The sequence below is a fragment of the Sus scrofa genome, chromosome 7, assembly GCF_054392235.1.
Source record: "Sus scrofa isolate SSC_HxYL_T2T_F1_AM1 chromosome 7, Sscrofa_HxYL_maternal_Yorkshire_Landrace_v2.0, whole genome shotgun sequence".
NCBI classification, from domain to species: Eukaryota; Metazoa; Chordata; class Mammalia; order Artiodactyla; family Suidae; genus Sus; species Sus scrofa.
This window is the reverse complement of record NC_139389.1, coordinates 7796766-7821964: the sequence shown is the minus strand read 5'-3', so window position 1 is coordinate 7821964 and position 25199 is coordinate 7796766. Positions and strand designations below refer to the sequence as shown.

General features: G+C 47.6%; 2 protein-coding genes and 1 long non-coding RNA gene across 3 annotated transcripts in view; 1 reads left to right on the top strand and 2 right to left on the bottom strand.

Moving 5' to 3' along the window:
- Window positions 1-3747, bottom strand: part of LOC146401174 (uncharacterized) — a 1049691-nt gene extending 1045944 nt beyond the window's left edge. Inside the window, exon 1 of the long non-coding RNA XR_014809631.1 lies at window positions 363-3747. This is a non-coding gene — a long non-coding RNA (uncharacterized LOC146401174). The remainder of the gene's footprint in view (window positions 1-362) is intronic.
- A 10464-nt stretch (window positions 3748-14211) lies between these two features.
- Window positions 14212-24040, bottom strand: SMIM13 (small integral membrane protein 13). The gene is given in 2 exon segments (NM_001435231.2): window positions 14212-18511; window positions 23491-24040. Coding segments are annotated over 2 exon segments (264 nt in total). The 5' UTR covers window positions 23567-24040; the 3' UTR covers window positions 14212-18323.
- Window positions 23664-25199, top strand: part of LOC106504317 (uncharacterized) — a 38321-nt gene continuing 36785 nt past the window's right edge. The window contains exon 1 of the mRNA XM_013977423.3: window positions 23664-24859. Coding sequence (XP_013832877.2) covers window positions 23664-24410 — 747 coding nt within the window. The 3' untranslated portion in view covers window positions 24411-24859. The remainder of the gene's footprint in view (window positions 24860-25199) is intronic.

The following is a 25199-nucleotide window of genomic DNA, read 5'->3' as shown; positions in this document are numbered from 1 at the left end:
TTAGAAAATCATAAACCATCTAGGAGTTCCCCCTGTGGTGCAATGGGATGGGCAGTGTCTCGGGAGCGCTGGGATGCAGGTTGGATCCCCAGCCTGGCACAGTGGGTTAGCATAGACCCAGGAACTCCAGTGGGGCAGCCAAAAACAAAAACAAAAAAAGAGAGAGAGAGAAATGCTTCTTAGGAGTTCCCATTGTGGCTCAGTGGGTAAAGACCCAACATAGTGTCCATGGGGATGTGGGTTCGATCCCTGGCCTCCTTCCGTGAGTTAAGGATCCTGTGTTGCCATGAGCCACAGCAACACCAGATCTGAGACACGTCTTCGACCTACACCACAGCTTATGGCAATGCCAGATTCTTAACCCATGGAGCGAGGCCAGGGATCAAACTGCATCTTCATGGATACTAGTTGCCTTCATTACCGCTGAGCCACAATGGGAACTCTGAACCAACTCTTAAGAGACTTTTTTGCAAAGATCCTGAAAATCAGCTGTAGCATCACTGTCATGAAAGAGATGCCAGGTCTGTACCCAACACATAGGCTGCACAGGAGGGTGGAGGAGGCAGCAGTGGAAAGAGGGGTAGACAGTGGTGACGTCTGGGGACGTATTCTGCCTCCACAGGTGTCCCTTCTTGAGGACACCCTCCACCCTGAGAAATGTCTCTTGCGTCTCAGATCTAGCAGAGCTAAGCTCTCCTGCACCGCTACCCTGACTGTTGGAGAACCCGGGGCTGGGCACCCTGCTCCTTCTCTTCTTGCTGCGGGATCTCAGCTGGTCCCGTCCGCCTGATCCAGGGTACCCCCATCTCTCTCCGAACCGGCTCCCCGTTTCCACACGGGCTCATCCACAGTGCAGCCACCACACAGAAGACAATCTTGAAAACCCCACATCACATCCCGGTACCCCGGCCACCCAGCACCCCCAGCCCTTCTCTCTGCCCTCTGACTGGAACCTTGACTTGCAAAGCCCGTCGTGACCACTGCTGACCTCTGACCTCATCTCAGCCTGTGCGTTCCCTGCACCTGCGCCACCCCCAGGCTCCAGGTTCCAACCCCAGAAGCCACTCTTCTGTTTCTCAAATAAGTCGAAGTCATTCCTTGGCAGCGGCTGCCCCCTGCCCCAGATGGTCAGGATGGGTCAGCCGCTTGGCGAGAGAATTCATGCAGCCACGTAGAGGGAACATTTGTGGTCCCTGCCGACAGGGATGGCGCAGGTGGCTGTGACAGTCCCCATAGATCATAGATAAGAGGGGAATCTGGGGGATGCAGGGAGACCACTGTAAGTTCAAGAAAGCCATGGGAGCGAGGCTGGCTGGCTGGCTTGCCTGACTAGGGGAGTCGTGAGAATGGCCTCAGGGCCCTGGGTGGGGGATGGGGTGGGACCTGCATTCCGATTCAGGCAGGAGTTTGAGGGCCGCTCTTCAGCTGATTTGAATACACACCTTATCAGATGCTAAGGAGGAGCTACTGCTCCCGGAAAGGAAGAGGCGGGCCTTTCCAAACCCCCGCCCCCTGGATAATAAAACTGCAGCCCGTGGGCTCCTGGAGCAGAGCTTCCGTGCCCGCCCGCTGGCATCTCTCGCAAGTGTTCCATTTTAATAAGGCTATTTCTTGCCTCTCACTTGGTCTCCGGCTGAATTCCTTCTGCGCAGAGACACGAAGACCCTGACCCTCGGTGAGTCCAGACACCGGGTGAGTGATTCTCATTTAAAACCATGGGTTCAAGTCCCCATCTGGGTTCGAGTCCTGGCACGTGGGTTCAAGTCTCCGTCTGGGTTCTGGCTGGGTTCAGGCCGTCCGTGCTGTCAGTGTCGCTACCTTTAAGTGGATGCAAACATTGCTTAACCACCTCTGGTCGGCTCTCACTTTTTCCCTGTCGCCGTCCCAGGCCTTCTCGACTCTTCTCTCCCCTTCCAGGATGCACCACCACTCTGCTCGCAATCTGCAGACGGCCTCTGTGGATGTGGTCCATCTCAGGAAATGGCCTTACCAGCCACCCCGCGGGGGAAGCTGGCTATCAAGACTCACTCCTTCGGGCTCCATAGCCAACCCGTGCCTGAGAGTAAGAAACTGGCCTTTTTTATCACAAGTCCATTTGCTTTTCATCACTGCCCTGGCTGTTCCCTTACTGCCAGTTGCTGTCAGACCACTGCCAGGTCCTCCCTCCACACACCCGGCTCTTTGCACCTGTTCTCCATCCCACACTCAGGGTGCCCTTCCTCCAGCCCCCGTGTGGTCATGCCACCCCTCGGAGGTGCTCCAGGGCCCTCCTTGATGGGAGCTCTGATTCCCGGCCTCTGCCCCCACTTGATTCAGCCAGACCTGAAGCCCCGTTCATGTCTGCCATGTCACCTCCTGACCCTCTCATGCAGTTTCCACCGCCTGGCTCATGGTCACCGTGTGTCTTCCTCATCTAATTCTTCATCATCCAAGGTTCACCTCATGCCTCTGTCCAAATCCTCAACCAGGCTCTTTCTTCCTGGCACCTCGCCAATACTGGCACCTGTTTCACCCTCTTTGTTCAGAAGGAATCATTTCCTTCTCCAGTTTCTCACAGGCATTCTGGTTCCTTGGCCATGTTCTCAGGGCATAAGGTCATATCCTCCATCCCTTCAGTGGCATGAAAAGCCATGCTAAGTAGACATTTCGGCGTGAAACAGTGCGTAGGAACTTCTCAAAGCCCCAGTGTTAAGCTCGAGTAACATGTAAACAAATGCACTGAGAGGAATGTTTAAGTTGTGAATTATGGGTACAAAAGAAACTATAAACAATTTAAACTAGCAAAGAATTGCCCTGCTGTGTGCCTCTGTTAGATACAAGATTCATGCATGAGGGCTGAGTCACAGAACAATGAACAATGGCCGTTCAGTTCCGTGCAGGAACCACAAACGCTAAGGTCACAGACAGACATCCATTCTGTATTTCATTCTCAGTAGTTTATGAAAAATTACTCTTTCTGTCTGAGGCTTTCTTTGTGTAAGCTCAGATTTCATTTTGGAAATTCTGAGCAGGCTCTCTTCAATTAGAATGAATCATTTTTCCACATTATAAAAAAAAGTTGTAAACGTTTCTGAACAAAGTTGGTTAAGGTTGGAGAACTGGTTGGTCAAAAAGGAATGAGACCCATCCAATAATATTAATAATAAAGATTTTGTTTAAGCGGGGGGGTGACATTTTTCAAGGAAAGATATTCCTTGTTCAAGAAGGAAAAAATGTCCCTTTTTTGAATAGCAGTTTTAGGAAATGGGAATTTGGATAATCCTTGGGTCAAGTAGGAATTTAAAAAAGAGAAACAGTCATTCGCAGAGCTTAACATTTTCATAGAAAGATTGTAAGTTTATAAGAGAATATTCTTTTCTCGTGTATCTAATTTTATATTTTCATGTGAAAACTCAGACTGATTCCTTAGATATGAGATCACAAGTCATACAGAACCGTAGTTGGAGTTTGGAATTAATGTTTTCAGTTCTCTTGAGAAGTTATCTATCTTCATGTTCACATTTAAAGGACATCAAAAAATTAACTGGAAATTAAGGGGCTAACCTAAATAAACTAATTTTCACTCAAAAATGATACAAACCAATAAATCAAAATGAACTGCAAAAAAAGGATCAGTAGAGATAAAAGCAAAAATAATTAGAAAGCAAGCTTTTTGCTTTTTAAAAGTCCAACAAAAAAAGATAAATCCATGCAACTGTGCGCAGGGAAGAACGGAAAAAACAAAAACAAAAACAAAAAACAAAAAAACCCCCATGAGTCTGTAACAGAAATGAAAAGAGTAATTATCATAGTATGGCAGAAAAACTACTATGTACAATTCTGTTAATGTGCTTGAAAATCTGAATGAAGTAGGACAGTTCCTGCAAAATTTAAATACAGCAAAATCAGGAAGAATAGAACCCTGTATGGGAGAGAATCCCTAGGGGAAAAAACTGGAAAATTTACAAAGAAATACCCACCCAATAAGACACTGGATTCTAGATGGATTTTAAAGAGAGTTCTGTCAAGAAAGATACAAACAATCCTACTGGTGACATATGTGATATGCAACCTCAGTGTTTGTTTTTCTGAAAATATCTTTATTTTGCCTCCACTTTAGAAGGATATTTTCACCCATACAGATTTCTTTCTTTCTTTCTCTCTCTCTCCTTTCTTTCTTGCTCTCTTTCTTTCTTTCTTGGCTGCACCTGCAGCATATGGAGGTTCCCAGACTAGGGGTCGAATTGGAGCTACAGCTGCCAGCCTACCAGAGCTGCAGCAATGCAGGATCTGAGCCATGTCTTCGACCTACACCACAGCTCACGGCAACTCCGGATCCCCAGCCCACTGAGCGAGGCCAGGGATCAAACCCGCATCCTCATGGATACTAGTCAGGTTTATTACCACTGAGCCACAAGGGGAACTCCAAGTACAGATTTCTAAACTGGTTGTTATTTACTTTCAGCCTTTTAAAGGTGTCATTTCATTATGTGGTTTCCATAATTTCTGTTGAGACTTAGCATTTAGCCTTATTTTTGCTCTTTGGAAATAATGCATCTTTTTTTTTCTCTCTACTTGCTATTATGACTTTCTCTTTTGATTTTGTTTTATTGCCAACGTGAAGTGTATTGTTGCCTTTATCCTGCTTGGGGTTCTGAGTAATTTTTGTCTCTCTGACTCAAAATTTTTATCCCTTTTGGAAAATTTTGGGTTATTATCTCCACAAATATTGCTTCGGCTACATCCTTTCTTGCTTCTCTTCTTGAACTCCAATTACATGTGTTAAAATGTCTCACGTAATAGACCACGTCACACGTCTCTTACGCATTTCTGTATTTCCCATCCTTTTTGTCTTCTGTACTGCAGTCAGGATACATTTCTACTGCCCTCTCTCCAGCTCACCAGTCCTCTCTTCAGCTGTGTCCAATTTGCTGTTAAACTCATTTTGAGCCCAAATTTTAATGACTATATAGTTTTCAGTTCTAGAATTTCTGTTTGCTCTTTGGAAGACATGGATTCCAGTTCCCTAGGAAAACTTCTCATTTATTTTCATGATCACATGAATGACAATTATTTTTAAATCTGTGACTGATGACTGCAATAATCCGGGACACCTGTGAGTGTATTTCTAGTAGGCTTTTTTTCTCTTGGCTCTCTTTCTTGGATCCTAGGGATTTGGGATTGAATGCTGCTGATTCCTGTGCCTGAAAGAGGGATCTGGTGAAGTTACTTTCCTCCAGAGCGATTCAGTCTATGTCTGCCAGGCAACTATCCAATCAGGGACTAAGGTGATTCAAGGCTGAGTTGTGGTGAGGCTGGATTTACTCTAATGGACCCCCTCTGAAGGGTCCCAACTGAAAGCCTACGGCATTTACAGAGTGCAGCCTCCTGCTCAGTTCCTGATTTCCAGATTTTAGCTGCACAACATCAGAGTGCCAAAAATTCCACTCTGTTTTCCAGCTGCTTTTCTTGGCTTCCTAGCCTTTCCCTTTATGTGACTAAGATTCACCGAGTACTTTAAAGAGAAAACCATCAAATATCAGGCTGACATCTCTGTACCTCCCTTCTTTTTTTTTTTTTTTTTTTTTTTTCTGGAATCTTAGCTTCTTGAATCCTGGCTGATCTGGGAGCCTCATGCTCCAGGTCTTGTTTCCTCAGACCTCTCAGACTGCTGAGCGCTCCAAGCTTCCCGGCTTCTCCTTAGCCTCTCAGGCTCTTTCTAGAAGCCAGGAATTGCTAAATGCCAAGAGGAGAAAAGCAGCTTTCAGAACGTTGGGCTCACTTCAGTGAGATTCCCTTCTCTGGTCTCTGGACCCGTCAACGCCAGGTTATTGCAGCCACTCTCCGAAAACTTCAAACAGATGAGTTTTCACTGTATCCATCTTTTCCAGTTGTTCTCAGTGGGAGCAGCAGTTTCCTGGTAACTGCTCCATCATACCTGGAAGTGAGAGTTGTCTCTTTGTTTCTTTTGACAACTTCAAAGAACGTCATTTCCTGGAGATACTAGAGCTGCTTCAACTGACTCTCTACTGAGAAACATTTGGGTCTTTCCCCCCTTTTGCTGTAACATATGAAGCCATGGTGAACAGCCTTCTGCATATGGCTTCATATGTTTACTGTGGACTATTTGAGATAAAATCCTGGAAGTATCATTGCTGGATAAAAGAGTGAATGCATATGCAATTTTGCTAGATAGTGCCAATTTCATTTCACGGAAATTGTACCATTTTGGGTCCCCGCTTGCAGTGTAAAAAAATACGTGTTTTCACAAAGTCTTGCCAAAATTTGCATTGTCAAACTTTGGAGATCTCTTCAATCTGATAGATGGGAGACAGAATCTCAGTAGGGCTGATGTGCATTTCTGTTATTGTGAATGAGGCTCCTAGTGTCCTTTTTCTGTGAACTCTCTAGTCATACCTTTGCTTATTTTTAAAAATCAGATTATGAGTCTTCCTTCTCAATTTTTAGGAAACCCTTATTACATTAATTATATGAGTACTGTGTGATGTAAATTACACATTTTTTCCCAATTTGTAATTATCTTATGACTTATTTTGTTGTTTGCAATTTGTCAAATTTCTTTCATTGTCCAGATTTTTTTTTTTTAATAGTTAGAAATTTCCACTCTGGGATTGTAAATATAAGATTTACCCATGATTTCTTCTTGTGTTTGTATGTGTTTCTGTTTTTGTTTAATTTTCATTTAGACCTCCAATGCATTTATAATTTCTCCCAGAGTACACTGTGAGAAAAAGATCTGTTGCTTTTTTTTTTTTCTTCTATCTATTTGGCCCAATATGATTTAAAGTTCATTTTCCCCTCTGATTTCAATGCTTCTTTTGTCATATACTAGATTTTCCTTATGTATATTCTATTCTGATCCATTAGTTTATAAGTCTTTTCCTGAGCCAATACCTCACTGCTTTAATTTAGAGGATGTTGAATGTTTTACTAACTCTAATAAGATTAGCCATGCATTAAATATTCTTTCCAAGTATTTCCTGGCTATTTTAGTTGTTTATTCTTCCATACAAACTTTCAAATCTACTTGTCTAGTTCCAGGAAAAAAAAAAAAAAACCTGAGGAAGTTATTGAGGCTGCATTAAATTTATAAAACTAATTTAGGGAGAAATAACATCTTTATAATGTTGGTTTTTCCTATGGAAGATTATGGGGTTTTTTTTTCAATTTGTTCAAACTATTTTTATATAGTTCATGAATGTTTTGCAGTTTTATTATTTTTGCATACTTATTAGGTTTATATGTAGGCATTTAAATATTTGTTCTTGTATAGTCTTCCATTATGTTTTCAAATTGTTTATAGTTTATGTATAGATTGTTTCATTTGTTAAGTTCATCATATTTTCAGTATGCTAATTTCATGTCCTGCTTTTGTAGGATTTTTCCATTGATTCTTTGGGTTTTCCAGATATGCAATTATAGTACCGACAAAGAGTTTGCAGCTTCCTTTCCAATTATTACAAGTTTTCTCTTGTTTAATGGCATTAGCTAACATTCCAGTGCAATGTTAAATAATTGTAGAGGTATTCTTTTCTTCCTTCTGACTTGAAATAAATGCCTCCCTAAAAGTCAAATAAGAAGCTGGCTTTTGGACACACACAATTTTTTTTTTTTTTTCGTCCTTTTAGGGCCATACCCACAACATGTGGAAGTTACCAGGCTAGTGGTCAAATCAGAGCTGTAGCTGCAGACCTACACCACAGCGCATGGCAACGCCAGATCCTTAACCCACTGAGCGAGGCCAGGGATCCAACTCGCACCTTCATGAATATGAGTTGGATTCATTACCACTGAGCCATGATGGGTGCTCCCACCCACACATTTTATTAGGTTAAAAAAGTATTTCCATGCTGTTTTTTTCTGTGTATGCTAGACATTTGTATTTGAAAAATTATTTGTAGTGATAATCTGAAGCTTCTAATGATATATCTTGCTCCAGGCCAAGAGAAGCCTCCAACACTAGCCTCACTCTCTTGATTTCATGTCTTGATCTCAGCTGGTAATTTCTCTCCATCTTGTCAATTATTTGATGATTTTAAAACTGCATTTTTAATTTTTCTCTTTACTTCAGCTTTATCTTTAGCAAGAAGGTTGGTCAAAATCCCTCCATCCTGTGTTACCAAAGGCAGCACTGCCACTTGATGACAACAAATTAAAAATAAATTTTAAGAGTACCCTTTGTGTTGGAGTTCCCATCGTGGCTCAGTGGTTAATGAATCTGACTGGGAACCATGAGGTTACGGGTTCAATCCCTGGCCTTGCTCAGTGGGTTAAGGATCCGGCATTGCCAAGAACTGTGGTGTAGGTCGCAGATGCAGCTCAGATCCCACACAGCTGTGACTCTGGCGTAGGCCAGTGGCTACAGCTCCAATTGGACCCCTAGCCTGGGGACGGCCCTAGAAAAGACAAAAAGACAAAAAAAAAAAAATTTCCCCTTGTGGCTCAATGGGTTACCAACCGGAATAGCATCCATGAGGATGTGAGTTTGATCCCTGGCCCCACTCAGTAGGTTCAGGATCCAGCATTGCCTTGAGCTGTGGTGTAGGTCACAGACACAGCTTGGATCCCACATTGCTGTGGCTGGGGTGTAGGCCGGCAGTTGCAGCTCCAATTCGACCCCTAGCCTGGGAACTTCCATAGGCCACGGGTGTGGCCCTAAAAAGCCAAAAAAAAAAAAAAAAAAATATCATGAGCATCTGGTGGAACATGTTAAAAACACAGATGCTTCGTTTCCAACCTGCCTGAGAGTCCCATCAGTTGGCTGAACTAAAGAAGGGCCCCAAGTCCGCATTTAGCGGTGACTGGGCACACTGAGGGCACCGAGGTATCAGCAGGACAGAGGAAGGGCCCTGCTGGAGGGACCAACACGAGGCCACAGGAGCACGGGGCGGGGGTGGGGGTGCAGGGAAGAGGCGGCTGGAGCGTGGGAATTGACCGGAGGAGGCGGGTCAAGGCGACCCGACCGGTCGGCCGCAGCGCAAGCCGGGTGCTCGGCTACCGCAGGGACCCCAGAGGAGAAGGAAGGAGGCAAGAAAGGCCAGGGCCTTGGTTTCTTCCCGTGTCTCTGTCTTTGGTCGGGGGAGGAGCCCTAAGAGCCTGTTTTCACGTGGATTAAACGCCCCGCACCCCGCGTGGGACTGAAGTGTTTGGTTTGCACTGTTTCATCTAAACCAAAAGAACCGTGATTCTCAGCCTCCCCACCGCGGAGGCTGAGACACTCAATAGCGGTCGCTGCCAGCCCAGCATCTCCCTCCCTGAGCGCCGAAGGGTCCTGCACAGTCCAGGGAACTCAGCCAAGCCTCTGGTCTTCAGCGCATGGGGGCTGCCTTTGAGATGCTCACCATTCGCCCCCGTGACATCCGCTCACAGCTTCCCTCCCCGGGCCCCGCGTGGCTGCGGAAAACCCGGCTGCCCTTTCCAAAGACCTCACTCAGTCTTGGACCCCTGGTTCCCACAGGTCACCCCCCAGCAGAGGCCGCCACCTCCCAGGGCTGCGGCGAGGCAGGGTTCTCGGCCCGCTTTCAGGCTTTGGGAATCCGACCACATGCCCCGCGAGCCACCTGGTCACTTTAACCAGATGTCCCTTCCTCCTGACCTGTGGCAAGCCCTTCTCTCTGTTGGACAATCATATGCCCAAGTGGCTGAGCCCCCCCTCCTGGCATGAGGAAGAGCTGGCGCTAAGGTCTGGCTGCCCTCAGGGCAGCGCAGAAGAAACAAAAGGAAAGAAACTCCCAGACTTTCACATTAGTTTATCGCGACCTGTCGGCTCATAGGTGTCAGAGCTGCACCTTGTGTTTGTATTTGAACCGGTACTTATCTTCCTCTGTGCTAAATGACACAGTAAGGTGATTTGGATGCTTGAAAGAAAAAAGAAAGTGTTTCCCTCTCTAAGCAACAAGGCGGGAGTCTAGGGTTTGGCACATCCATGGCTACGGCCAAGTTGATTCACCTCCTTGTGCCTCAATTTCTTTATCTGTAAAGAAAGGGTAACATTTTTCCCTGCCTTCCTCACTCTCCCAATGCCGGGGGGAGGGAGGTGTTGAAGGAGGGCAATATACGAAAAAGGACTTTGCGGAGTTCCCGTCGTGGCTCAGTGGTTAACGAATCCGACTAGAAACCATGAGGTGGCGGGTTCGATCCCTGGCCTTGCTCAGTGGGTTAAGGATGCGGCGTTGCGGTGAGCTGTTGCGTAGGTCGCAGACGCGGCTCGGATCTCGCGTTGCTGTGGCTCTGGCGTAGGCCAGTGGCTACAGCTCCGATTAGACCCCTAGGCTGGGAACCTCCATATGCCACGGGAAGCAGCCCTAGACAAGGCAAAAAAGACAAAAAAAAAAAAGGACTTTGTAAATGAAAAGCACTACCCAGAGAGGCTTTTACCCAAGGTAAAACACTGGACAAACCATCCTTCCCTATTCCGCCACATCCCACCCAAGGTAAATACGCCCGCCTTTGGACAAACCATCCTTTCATCACTCTTCTCCTGAAATTGTCTGGTTCCTGGAGTCCTTCACTGCGAGGTGGGGTTCAAGGGCTGTTTGTGGTGTGCCTCCTTCTCTGACTTCAAGGCCTCAGGAGTGGAAAGCAGAGGGACTATTAATACGTCACCTGTCTCCCCTCGGCTTTGGATGGAGTGGAAAGATGTCGCTGGGTGGCCAGAAGAGCTCCCCCGTTTATATCTGTCCTGGCCCAGCGACGAATAATCCCTCTTCCCCTTCCGGTATGATCGATGATTGACATGTGCGTCTAGCTGCTTTAGGGAAAGGGGATTAAGCTGAATACCTCCGACACAGCACCGGGTGCGGTATAATTACCAAACCCATCCACATCCTTTAAAGCAACACAACCCCCGCCCCCCCCCCCCCCCCGCCCGCCCCAGGAGGAGCAACTAGACTCTCGGCTAATTCTTGAAATCTGTCGCCACCTTGTGGTCAAAGCTGCTGTTGGGACCGTTCTGACAGGACATTGGGACCTTTGGACACAGGAAGAATCCAGGACTTGCAAAATCAGCATCTCATTAACATGCACTTTCCTGCTTGTTGACTGAACAAAACGGAAGCCATTTTCAGGAGATACTGATACTGATTAAGCTTCTCAGATTAGACTCAGATTCTGACTAAATGGCGAAACACATGCAGCCTGCGGGTTACAATGTGATTTCGATGCAAGTTCTACCTCATACTGACATATGGATTCACTCGCCCAGGGCGTGGTGGCACTTTATCAAATAAATCCAACCACCAGTGTTTCCTTCTCATCTGAAGGAGAGGAAGCCTCGTCCATGGAACAAAGAACTGCCTGTGGGTTCCCATCGTGGCTCAGCAGTAACGAACCCAACTAGGATCCATGAGGATGCGGGTTCGATCCCTGGCCTCACTCAGTGGGTTAAGGATCTGGTGTTGCCATGAGCCATGGTGCAGGTCACAGATCCAGCTTGGATGTGGCGTTGCTGTGGCTGTTGAGTAGGCCGGCAGCTGCAGCTCCGATTCAAACCCTAGCCTGGAAACCTCTGTATGCCACAGATGAGGCCTTGAAAAGCCAAAACTATAAAATAAAATAGGAGGTCCTGCCGTGGCTCAGAGGAAATGAATCTGACTAGTTTTCATGAGGACGCAGGTTTGATCCCTGGCCTCACTCAGTGGGTTCAGGATCCAGCGTTGCTGTGAACTGTGGTGTAGGTGGCAGATGCAGCTTGGATGTGGCGTTGCTGTGGCTGTGGCTCTGATTTACCCTCTAGCCCGGGAACCTCCATATACCATGAGTGTGGTCCTAAAAAGACAAAATTAAAGGAAAAAAAGAGTGACAGCTGGTTTGTCAACCCCAGCAAACGGACACGGGAGGCGGTGGGGGTGCTGAGAGCGAGCAGTGTTTAGGGCAACCGAGAGGAGATAGTGAGCAGCTCACTGGCCCGTGGAATGTCGCCTCTCTGGCGAAGAGATGGCAGCTGAGGTCACAGACGGAGGACGGGGGGGGTGGGGGCTGGAAGAACCGACCTGGGGACTCAGCCTGCAAACAAGGGGAATGAATGTCCAGGAAGGAAACCAGAAGAGCTGGAATTCCGTATCATGAAAGCCGAAGGAGAAACCAGTTTCAAGGAACAAGGAAGGGCTGAGCAGCCACATGGGAGCCGCTGGGAAGCCAAGCAAAGCCGAGGGATCCAGCGTTGCTGTGAGCTATGATGTAGGTCGCAGATGCGGCTGGGATCTGGTGGGGCAGTGGCTGTGGGGTGGGCTGGCAGGTGCAGCTCCGATTCAACGCCTAGCCTGGGAACTTCTCTATGCCGCGGGTACAGCCCTAAAAAGACGAAATAACTATGTCCCCCAAACGGGACTCCCATCTCCACCTCCCTCGGGCCAACCTCAAGCCTACTTTCTCGGCCTCCCTCGGTGTTTTGGGTCTCAAATGCCGACATCATCCTTGGCTTCTCCTTTGCCTTCACAAGCCAGTCCCGAGCCCTGTGGGTTCTTCCCAACCTCAAATTCCCCTTGGTCGTCGCTCCTTTCAGGCAGCCTGCGGCAAGCTGTTTCCTTCCTTGGGGTGCAGTGAGAGACACCCTGTTTCCATCGTGTCTCCGAATCAGACCTTGCTGCTTTCGGCACGGGCTTTCTGAGCCACCCGTACCTGGTCCAGGTGCCTGCAAGGGAAGCCACTCAACATACATTACACAAGCTGACGACATCGCGCACAAGGTCTTTGAAGACCTGGATCATACCTCCCTCTCCAGTTTCAGGATGCTGTACCCCACACTCACTCTTTTCCAGGAATAATCTCCCACTTACAGTTCCCCAAATCTTCCTCAGCTCTGACTTTGCACGAGCCCTTTCTGCTGTCCGGAGCCCTCTTCCTCCCTCTTCTCCTTGGAAAACTCCCACTCCTCCTGAAGATTCTCGGAGATGCTTTTGCTGTCCTTTCCTCCTCTCTCCTCTCGCATCCCCATCTATGTTCTCCAAACCAGCATCATTTCGATAAGCAAAGTACGAAATTGTACCTACCAATCATGCACCGGCTTGTCGAGTTGTGTCGGGGGACGATGAAGAGAAAGTGTTCCCACAGCTCCCCAAGGACACTCCTCTTTCATTTTCAGGAACCTTCTTCCTCCCCTCAAAGGCCCCCGACCGCCCAGGTCTTAGGATCAGTCTCCCAAGTTCCTGACCGGGTCCCCAGGTCCTGGTCTTCTCCATCCCAACTCCAGCCATGGGGCAAAACTATTAGTGGCCATGCCGACAGTCCACACGATACCCCAGAAGGCATCGCCCGTCTCAGGGTCCCCCCTGCCCCGCCTCATGGTTTTGCTTCCCCTCTGAAATCCTAGCCTCCACCCCCAAGTTCCCATTCTATCCCTTATACACACATCGCACTCACTTATTGTCACCCCATTTAGCAGCGGCTTTCTGACCTGGCCGCTTGACAACCCAGCCCAAAGCCCAGGCCCGTCTCCAGCGATCTCAAATGACCGTGCCCTTTAGACACTCCTACCTTGCAGAGGCTGGCCCTGGCACAGCCCACTTTTTCCATTCCACATTCTTGGCAGCTGAGCACTGCTGAAGAAAAAGCAAAAACTTGGCCCCCGGCCACGGCAATTCCTGGTTTCCATCTCAGATGGGTTTCAAGGGCATCCCCCGATCTTTTTCCTTGGGTCTGGTCAGTTTCCTCGCCCAGACTCCCTGGTGGTTAATACCAGCCAAGTGTGAGACGTGATCAGTGGTCAGCAATCAAGGGTACTGGATAAAGTTTAAGAAAAAAGGCTCGACGTGGAGTGTAAGTTAGCTTCAACGCTTTATGACCCTAGGGTCCAAGTCAATCATCTTCATGACGCTAGGAATACTACTGCTAGCTTGTCTTTTTTTTTCTTTTCTTTTTACAGCCACACCCACGGCATATGGAAGTTCCCAGGGTAGGGGTCCAATTGGAGCTGCAGCTGCTGGCCACAGCCTCAGCCAATCCGAGCCACATCTGCGACCTCAGCTGCAGCTGGCAGCATGCTGGACGGCTAACCTGCTGAGGGAGGCCAGGGATCGAACCCATATTCTCACAGAAATTTCGGGTCCTTAACCCTCTGAGCCACAACGGGAACTCCTATCCTAATTCTTCTCGTTAAGAGTATGACAGATGAGGTGCAGGGTGAGCCCCTGGCAAAAAAGGCAGCGTTTCAAACCCCTCATGGCTGAGGTACCCTTCATACTTCTTATACTTTATCAATGAAGCATACAGGACTTTTGTTTTCCTTTTAATTTATTGTGTAGTTTAAAGTGAAAGTTAAAACATCATACGGACAAAGCACAGAAGCTTTCGATATAGTGTTGACCAGTTTTAAAACAGTAACAGTGAGTAATCACCTATACACACGTCTCATCCCTACTTTTATATCTCGTTATTACAAAGGTCCTATTAACACACGCGGTTCTAATTCCTTATAAACCTATTTGTCAAGCAGCAAGATGACAATACAGCATAGCATAGCACGGAAGGCTTCCTTTAAGAAACCAGAGCAGCAGTATTTGGTGAACGGTTATGCATAGAATAGAACTGACCTAGAGGGTAAACACTGGTCAAAAAACAGGCAGCGCAGGTACATCAACAAAGGGAAAAGGTAACTCTTATTAATATAAGATAAAATGTTATCTTTAGGCTTTAAGTTAAAAACTATAGAATATTTTAAAAGCAGACAATACAAGGTGCTTAAATTCTAGACTCCATAACAAAATACTATTCCATTAAATGCTTAAGAATCCATAACCTTTGAGTACTGCTCATTGGCTTTTTAAAGTCAACCTGAAATATAAAAGCACTTGAAGTGTACTAGTCAAAAGCTAACATCACACTGGTTACATGTTCCATGAAAACATACCTTTTAAGAAAAACTGACTTTAAAAAATACTGCATTGTTGACTTCAAATCATTGCAAAAAATGCTGCTCTTAAAAGTAAAAATGCACTCCTTTCAAATCTTTCAACACATTTTGGTTTAAAATGCCCTATTTTGTGAAGCTGTTTCTTAATATATTCCCAACTTAGAGCAAAGTAACCATCTGAGGTTGGTTTTAAATCTGAAAACATCTAAAGAAATAGTTAGCGTGTCTGTAAACTGGCTGTCCCACCAAGGAGCAATGTATTTATGTTTCCACCATGAAAACATCACTGCAAAATCCATGGGATGAATTCTGCTTTTAGCTTTATGTAAATACTAAAAACCTTATTAAACAGTGCCACACAAATATTTAGTGTTTCGGGGCCTTAAATTCAGCGCCATGCTACCAATACACTGGATACAGGCAATTTCCACAAAGGTTTCAGAGGCAAAAGAAAGTTTTCTGAGGCAAAAAAAAAGGTTTGGAAATGGTTGGTTGGGAAGGAAATAAAAGCGCTCGCTGAAGTCCTTGTTTTAGAATTAATCCTCAGAAGACGGTGCCCTGATCACCACCGCTGTCTGAGGGGATTCAGACAAGACTAATGCTTGCGTTTTTAATGCTCAGAACCTTCTACTTGAAAATTAGCCACAGGTCAGTTCATCTCCTACTAAGAAACTAAAAACATACTTATGGTGAGTTCTGGCTATAAAAAGCACTGCAGCGGGAAAAAGAACAAAACATGTCACACAAGTAATCCTGTATTAACAACTATTTCTCTTGCCTCTCTTAGCGGCCTTAGAAATATGTACTCTGTTGAGTGTACCGGGTGGGAAAGAGGAGTGCGGGGGGGCCCGGGGGGGTGCGTTTTAAGCAAAGGAATTAAGTTGGGAGAATTTTCGTACTGCCATCAGAGATTTCTTTTGACTTTCCTAAGAGTTAGAACATGGTAGGCTGTGAACTATTAATATGCACTGGGTATTTTTCCCAAGCAAGTTCTGCAGAACACTTCTTAAAATCCTATTAAAAAAAGACATCCACGAGGCATAAATATTCATAAATAACACCAAGGTGTACTCTGTCACATGGGTCATGTGTGGATGACCCCTGGAGATTGGGGGGCTTATGGGGTCATCATCCTTAACACTGACTCACTGGGAAGCTCACCAGCTAGGACTTAAAGCTCGTCAGCAGTTAGCATCTAACCTAAGATACGCACCCCAAGGCGAAATCCCCAGCTCAAAATATCAGACGATGAAAGACCTAATTCAGATATCCTCCCAGCACCAAGAAACAGTACTTTTTTTTTTTCTTTCTCCTAACTGATGAGCATTTGAATGTGATATTTAGCTAGTACGACACATGAAAATTCCTGCTTGAAACTTGGGTCACTGTTTGGTTCATGGATACAGTCACATCAAAACAGAACATTGCATCCGACGAGGAAATGAAGGCTGAGCCCCGCTCTCAGCTGCTGAGCTGAGGAAGTCGTATAAAAAAGTGAAGTTATACTGTGTAAATTCCCTTTTAGTACCTCCAAAGGGCTGCAGGGAGAGCCGAGGTGTGGACAACTCGGGGCAGAGCCAGGGAACTGTCCACAAACAAACAAAGCTATCCTGAAGCATGAACATGACGTATGAGGTATCCAACAAAATCGCAACACACCTTCGTCACACAGGGGTGAGGTCCTGTAATGACGAGTCCGTGAGCAGCGAGGGCTGAAAAGGTAAAAAGAATGCGGATTCATAACGTAAGCTGGGGTTGCAAGGGCTGCATCCTTGCATAGAGCAGGCGGCATTCAACAGGAAGGTTCTTTAACCCATGTCCCTCTTGCCCAGCGACCACTCGGTCCAAAGGTCACTGCGGACAAACACGGCAACTGAGCAAGAGTCATTTTACAGGAGAGCAGGCATTTTCACCCACTCTCCGTTTTTTCCCTCAGTACCCAGCACCCCTGAGGTCTTGTCACTGAACTGCTGTTTTGTGAAGAAGTATTTTCTCCACAACACAGGCCTTGAGGGGGAAGGCCTCCCACCCAGAAGGATCAACGAATCCCACTCGTCCTGGAGTCGAGACAGGGCCCTGGAAGGCCGCATCACCCCTCTAGCATCCTGAATCAGGTGCCCCCCAAAAGGTGTCTCACAGAGGATAACTATTGCAACAACATGGTGAGAGTCAGAATCAAGTTCCCCAATAAATAACCGCTATGCTAGAAAGAAAAATAAGTTTACAGACTACCTTCGTGTCCAACCTAAGATACCACCACGCCTATGATGCACCACAGGGATCACTAAGAAAAGACACGGGCGCTCCAACTATGGCGTGGTGCTTTTGTGTCCTGCAGAATGTTTGCTCTTTTAATTTCTGAAGCAGAGCTTTGCGACAGAGGTTTTTCTCCCGCTAACTGCGTGCACTCGCAAAGGGAGTGGGGGACCCGAGGGGCTGGTTACGTGATAACGATCACTTCGTATTCTGAGTCCAACGCTTCTGAATCGCTGGACTCACAGCCCTCGACGTCCGCGCTCTCCCAGACCACGGCGCCCTTGGCATCATCGAACGTGCTGGAGATGCAGCACCTCTTCAAGCAGCTCTCCACCGCCGCCTTCTGCGTAACGTCGGCGGGAAGCTGGGGACAAAACGGTGCCTGGCGCCTGAGGGACAGCCCCGCTCGACGCATGAATCGGTCACACCAGCCTTTCGTCGCTTTGAATTTGGTCTCATCGATTCCGAGGGTTCTGGCGATTTCTCCGGCCTTCAGCTGCATGGCTTGGCGTGTGACGGGCAGGCCTTTGGCGCGCGTCTCATTGACAAAGCGCAGGACCGCTTCGTCCACCTGCGGGTACCTGCCCTTCTTGGGTCCCGTGAAGCACTTGGTGGTGGCCTTGCAGGAGAAGATGGAGCTCCGGTCGTTCCTCCAGCGCCGGATGTTGGCCTCGTTGATGTCGAACACGCGCCCGGCGGCCCGGTTGCCGTGCTCCTCCGCGTACACGATCACCTTCCGCTTCAGGGCCGAGTCGTAGTGCACCCGTTTCGACGACATTGTGACCGGCGCCGCGTTCCCGCAGCCCGGGCGGGGCCCGTCACGCCGCGACGGCCGCCGGCTCGAGGCGGCCACCCCGCACCCCACGGTGGCGCAAGGCGGGATGCGACACAGCCAAGGAAGAGAGGCGAGCGGCCCGGGACGAACAAAATGCGGCTGGCAAGCCTGTGCCGTCCACCAGACGAGCACGCACGGGCGCGAGTGAGCCCAAGCCGCAGGGAACGCGGGGCACGTGGGCGCACAGGGGCTGGCGAGCTCCTCTGCAACGATCGCTGCACGGGCCCGGCTTGGTTTCAATTCCCTCTGTTTTCATACGGCTTACGTGTGACCCTTGTCAAATCGCACACCGAAGGAGTCGTCTTCTGCCTTTGAGCAAACGGCAGGGCCAGGTCGCCCAAGCGAGGGCCCTGGGGCTGAGGCGGACGCGGGCCGCGGCGGGGCTCAGTGCCCTTCATCCGCAGGTGCCCTTCTCTGGCGAGCAGATCTGACCCGGGGTGCGGAGGAGGAAGCGTCGTCTTCCGTTTCAGACCCTGAAGGCTCGTGATCTCCCTCCTGGGACCCTGTGTCTCCCACCAGCTCCCGAAGAAACTTGAATTTTGACAAAAAAAGATGCCAAACAAAGTACCAACCTAGAGAGAGAGAGGAGATTAAGAAAAATGGTTACACACGGTTTTATCCGTTGAGGACATTTCCGTTAAGGGGGGGGCGGTGTGTGTGCTGGGAGGGGGTTAATATTATAAAACAGGAGGTATAATTTAAAAATACATGTGATTACAATGTATACAGCAGGCGCTTATTAAGCAGTACCTATGGACAAGGCACAAGGTTATACAGAGACGGCAAAAACAATTTCTGCCTTAATGGAATTCAGAATCCCAGCCTGGTCCATCTACAGTAAAATGATAATGAGATTATGATATCTAAGTAACGGTGTTTAGTGCATTAAAATCAAATTTTTGAGAGCGCTTTTCTGGGGAAGAAAGACTACCCTTTGCCATTCACCTGGAGATCATGCTTCAAAGCTCATGCTTACTCACAGTAAGCCGGCTTCAATCAGAACATCAAAGACACGACATGCTGAGAATCAAGTGCACTGTGGCGAAGACTCAGGACCAAATTATTCAAAAACTTCTAGAAATAACACAACTTAACAGAAATTTAATACATTGTCTTTACGTGAGGAAAGAAAAAAGCCAGAGTATCAGTATCTTCAAGATTTAATTAATTAATTAATTAATTTATGATCTTTTTAGGGTTGCACCCGTGGCATGTGGAGGTTCCCAGGTTAGGGGTCGAATCAGAGCTACAGCTGCTGGCCTACACCACAAGCCACAGCAACCAGCATCCTTAACCCACTGAGCGAGGCCAGGGATCGAACCTGGGTCTTCACAGTTACTAGTCAGATTTGATTTGCTGAGCCACAATAGGAACTCCAAGATTTTAAAAAATACAGTATCTTCATGTCAAAGTCATTAAAGTCTGAAAAAAGGTTACTGACCTAAAAAAAGGTTGCTAACCAAGTTGTGTTTGTTTTTGCAAGGAGCTTTCAGTTTTAGACATCCACTAATAAGGAACAAATATTAGTTAATAAAGGAACAAAAAGGATAAAACCCCTGACCCACAACTGGTTGCTCTGAAAAGAGCATAAACAAAATTAACTACTGCTAACAAAGTTTTTCATGCTAATGTGTTTTCTTGATTCCTTCTACTTTAAAACTCTCTAGTTTCACAGAAAAGCAGTGGACCACAGCATATTCGGATGACTAGCATTTTCTGAAAACAAAATCCAACCAGCTTTTCTACCCCAGGGTTACACAGGCCAAGAGGAACGGCCACGGATGGAAGTTTCTAGTTACTTCGTTCTTTCTTAAAATTTAGGGGGCTGTGGGGGGAAGGGGGAGGAGGAAGAGAGAGATTAACATAAACTCCTTGGTACTAAAAAGATTCACTTCAGAGGTTTAATCCATTTCTCAAGTTTTTGCTTTCCTTTACAGCCTGAGCGCTAACTGAACCACTCCACAAATGTATTCTGGTCAAGCGCATGTCTGAATAAAGCACCTCAGACACACAGCTGACCAACATATATTCGTCAATAAATAAAACAGTATTTTCCTTTTCTTTTTTTCTTTGGCCACGCCTGCAGCATGCAGGAGTTCCTGGACCAGGGGAGTTCCCATCACGGCCCAGCAAAAACAAATCTGACCCGTATCCATGAGGATGCAGGTTCGACCCCTGGCTTTGCTTAGTGTATCAGGGATCTGGCGTTGCCATGAGCTGTGGGGTAGGTCAAAGAGGAGGCTCGGATCGCACGTTGCTGTGGCTGTGGTATAGGCCGGCAGCTGTAGCTCTGATTTGCCCCCTAGCCTGGGAACGTCCATATCCATGGGTAAGGCCCTAAAAAGCAAAAAAAAAAAAAAAAAAAATCCTGGATCAGGGATTGAACCCAAGCACAGCTGGAACCAGAGCCACAGCAATGACAACACCAGGTCCTTAACCTGCTGGGCCAGGAGGGAACTGCTCAAACAGTATTTTAGTATTTTAATGATATTCCAAATTAGCAAGTTCCCTGTTCACTCAAACTTCTCGGTAAAAATAGGCACAGGGAATTCGTGCACAGAGCACCGGAGCAGGAGTCAGGAGGCTCGGGTCTGAGGGAAGACAAAGCTACTGCGAGGAACAAATAAACAGCGGGCTTAGGCGCCTGGACCGAGCCCACATTTGGTGAACTGATCAGCAGCATGAGCTGGGCTGTCCCTGGGTGGTGGGGTCTGAGGGGACTTCTATGTCACTGTTGATTCTTTTTTTTAATTGATATTCAATTCACATTTCACCACATCCAATCCTTCAAAATGTGTAATTCTGTGGGTTTCAGCACATTCACAAGGTTGTGAGCAAACATCACCATTAACCCCAAACTCCAGAATGTTTTCATCAACCCCCCAAAGACACCCCATACCCATTAGCAGTCCCGTCCCCATTGGCTGCTCCCCCAGCCCCTCTGTCTCTGGATTGTGTATTCTGGGCATTTTATATACATGGGACCACAAGGTGAGGTCTCTTGTCTCTGGCTTCTTTCACTCAGCATATATTTTCAAGGTTCATCATCCATGTTGTTGCATGAATCACCTTATTCCTTTTTATCGCTGAATAATATTCCACTGTGTGGACATATCACATTTAGTTTAGCCACTTACCAACTGGCGGGCACTTGGGTAGTTTCTACTTTCTGGTTATTACAAAGAACAGTTTCTGCTTTTTGGCTGCAATGACTAAGGGCACAAGTTTGGGCACTAACATGTTTTCCACGTCTCTTGGGAACAGAACTGACCCTTGATCAAGACAGGAGTTGGGGTGCCAACCCTCTGAACCATTAATAATCCATCTGTCATTTTATAGTCCGCCCTCTGTGTCCACAGTTCCACACCCAAGGATTCAACAGCAGATCACGTAGTTACTGCAGTTTATGTCTGTAGGGAAGGAAATTCACCTACGAGTGGGTCCACACCGCTTAGACCCACGTTGTTCAAGGAACCACTGTATTCTGGGGGCAGGGGTGTAAAATGCTGAGTCATGTGGTACCTTATGCGTAACCATCTGTGAAATTGCTTAACTCTTTTCCAAAGCGCGTGTGCCATTCCACACACACTCCCATCAGCAACGTAAGAAGATGTCCTCAATTTTTCTACACCCTCATCACGACTCTTGATGGCCCATCTTTTTATTACAGTCATCCTAGCAGGTAGCATTACCACCGTAGCTTTGCTGATGGCATTTCGCTAATGACTAAATAAACTGAACATTTTTTTTTTCTTGGGTTTACTGGCCATTGGTAAATCTTTGGAGAAACGCCTATGAAATTCCTCTGCCCACTTTTTAATCCAGTTGTATTTTTTTTTTTTAAATTTAAGAGTTCTTTACATATTCTTGACACTAGACGCTTATCAGATATATGATTTGCAAACATTTTTCCCCATTCTGGGGGCTTTTTCACTGTCTGGATAACGTTCTTTGAAGTACAAAAGCTTTAAACTGTGATGGAGCCTAATTTATCATTTTTTCTTTGATGAAATCCAATTTATCCTGTTTTTCTTTGGTTGCTTGTGCTTTGGGTGTCATTTCTAGGTTTGTCCCCATGGATGCTAGTCAGGTTATTTCCACTGTGCCATGATGGGCACTCCCAGGAGTTGGCAAACATTCTATCCAAGGTGTTGTACGGTCTACATGTCACACTCCATCTCTGGGGGGAGGGGAGGCATCTTCCAATTAAATAAGACACATTCGGGAGTTCCCGCCGTGGCGCAGCAGAAACGAATCGGACTAGGAACCATGAGGTTGCGGGTTCAATCCCTGGCCTTGCTCAGTGGGTTAAGGATCCCACGTTGCGGTGAGCTGTGGGGTAGGTCGCAGACACGGCTCAGATCCAGCACGGCTGTGGCTGTGGTGTAGGCTGGTGGCTACAGCTCGGATTCGACCCCTAGCCTGGGAACCTTCATATGTTGTCGGTGCGGCCCTAGAAAAGACAAAATTAAAAAAAAAAAAAAGAAAGAAAGAAAAGGCTTCCCAGTTGTTTTATCATCAGAAAAGAAAAACTATAAGACGTTTTAACTCTAATGCCTTAGTAAAAACAAGAAAATTAAAAATATAAGTATATAAATATATATGTATGCACAAATGCACATGAATCTTCTCCAAACGGGCTGATACTGAGTATTTGGTACATTAACTATGTAATGAATAAGCCCTATAGCATTTTGAATTCTAACCAACTATTGCATCAACCTGAACCCATACTTCAATACTGTAATTATGAAAAAAATTAATTATGAGGAAAAAAATACATCTGGATCTAAACACTTCAAGTTTTCCCAACTGCTTAGCCATTTTGGGGTTATCAGTTACCGTGCATGAAAACAGAATCAAAAACGTCTACAATTGTGCTAATATTACCTTGAGAAGAAAGTTTTACGTCTTTTCATTCCAAGCAGAAAAAAAAAAAATCACAGCGCACAAAATAGCACCATTATTACAGAGCCCAGAGTTAGGTTACCTGACCCTGGAAGTTTAATATAGCCAGGGTTTTAAAAGTTCTGCCTCGTCTCAACATTTGTTTGGAATTTAGTTTAAGCCTGAACTCGAAGTAAACAATTTCACGCGTGCTTCAAACCCAACTCTGTCCCTACCCCTGGTTAAATGAAGGTAATGAAACCTCGCATTACCATTAGAATCAGAATGTGTGAAAAAGAAAAAGCAGTAACCAATCACTTCACCTTCGAATGCAGGCCAAGGTTAAAATCTGGGCAGATTGTGGCAAGAATGGCAATCAAGGCGCTGCCCGTGAAGCAGTAACTGGTTTAACCCCGAGTCAAGATGCCCAGCCCAGGATCCTGTTCCTTCCTCGCTAGGATGCCAGCGGGCCTGCCATGGGTCTGGGGTACATCTCTCCGAGCTCGCTCGCGAGAGGTAAGTGGACAAAAGAGGGTTCTAACACACTTGCCCAACAAGCCTTTTTTTTTTCTTTTTAACCAGACAAAACCAGCCGGTCGGCAGGACCAATCCAGCCGGCGGGTGCACCGCAGGGTGTAACCGCCCCGCGGCGATGCCCACTCACCGCACACCATCAGCAGCAGCACGATCAGCAGCGTGGCCACGAACACGAGCAGGGTCAGCCCGACGTTGTGCCACATCTTGGGCACAGGAGGGCGGCCGGCTCCGGGCGGCGGGCGAGCGGCGCGTCCGGGGCTTCAGCAGCCGGCGCCGGGCGCGGCAAGGCGCCGGGGCGGCATGGGCGGCGGACGCCCCCGGGCAGCGCCCCCAGGAGGCGGGGCGGGGCGGGGCGGCGCGGAGGCGGGCACCGCAGCGGCCCGGCCGACCGGCCCACGGCCCTTCCCAAGCCTGTCTGGCCGATGGAGCGCGGGCGGGAGGCGGAACGCGGGGCGCCCCTACCCTCTCATCGCTCCGGGGAACCCGGGTCGCGGCGCCCGGAGACTCCGGCGGCAGCCGGATGTGCTTCCATGGCGGAGGCCGTGCACCAGCCAAGGGGAGAGAAGGCGAGCAGTGGAACGCGCGGCACACACGGCCCTTGTCGCTGCCCGCCCGAGGGTCCCTCGGCCCCAGGGGCCGCAGATAACGTCTCCCGGCCGCGGCCGCGATGCTTCTCCGCCCCAGACCCCCCGCCCTGCATCAGCTCATCAGCGAGCGCCCCCACCGCCCGCCTCCTCCGCGGCGCGGGGGCTGCTGGGAGATGGAGTGCAGAGCCGAGGGGGAGCCTTGAGGAGGCCGCCCCGCGGGGACTACAACTCCCAGAATGCACCGCCAGCTGGGCCGCTTGGCTTCTCCCCCCTTCTCGCCCCTCTGCCTTTGGTTATTCTCAAACCACAGCCTCTGTCTACCGACTGCGGGTTTGTGTTCTGGGAACTTGGCTGCCTCTCGGTGCTAGGCTCCAGCGCCAGAGTGATTTCAAACATGGTTTTGTTTAAAACCATGGCCCACGAAGCACGAAGAGGGAAGAAAGGGAAGGCAGCTGCCTGAAAAACTGGTTGCATGTGAACCTAGCCCTGTTGCTGGGGGCGAAGGTTGGATACTTGGGACTTTTGAGGAAATACCAACGTCCTGCCAAAGACAAGATCCAGAAGCACGGAATCTCCCTTTTACCCCAGTTACAGATGTTGCTCTGTGTTTGCATAGCTCATGTATTTCGGAAACGGCCCGCGAGGGGCTTAAGGACATCTCTTTTGCCCTTAATTCTCCTGAGTTGTAAATTTAATTCAGCTGCTGCCTTGAGACCAAGCGACAGACGACCCCCAACTGAAGATTTTGCCACACAGGCTAGAACAAGCCCCTGTGAAACAAGACAGTTTGATAGTCTCAACTTCTCTGAATTTAAACTCCTCATTTCCACCAGATTTTAGTCATTCCTTAAAGAGGTACCCCCAGAAGAAAAGACGGTAAATGCACATCCTACTTCTGGAAGGAGCCAGGTATAGACTTCATGTTTTCCTGTGACTCTCTTGCTCTCTGCACTTTTTCCATTCTTCTACTAATTCCTTTCCCCTGTCCTCATGTAAGTATATAAGGTAGAGAGTCATAGGAGAACGAGAGCCAGGCATGGCTTTCTTGACATAAGAGAAGCCATTTTGGCTTAAGCCATTTTGTGATCTAAGCTTGGCGGCAATGTTTGCCCTAGAACTGGCCTCAGTGAGAATGGTCTTAAAGGAACAAAAGGACAAAGGACTGTTATCAGGGAAAAGAAGTAACAATCGCAAAGGTTATAAAGGAGTTGTAAACTCCCAATTTTGTTTCAGAGGTAAAGATCAGCCT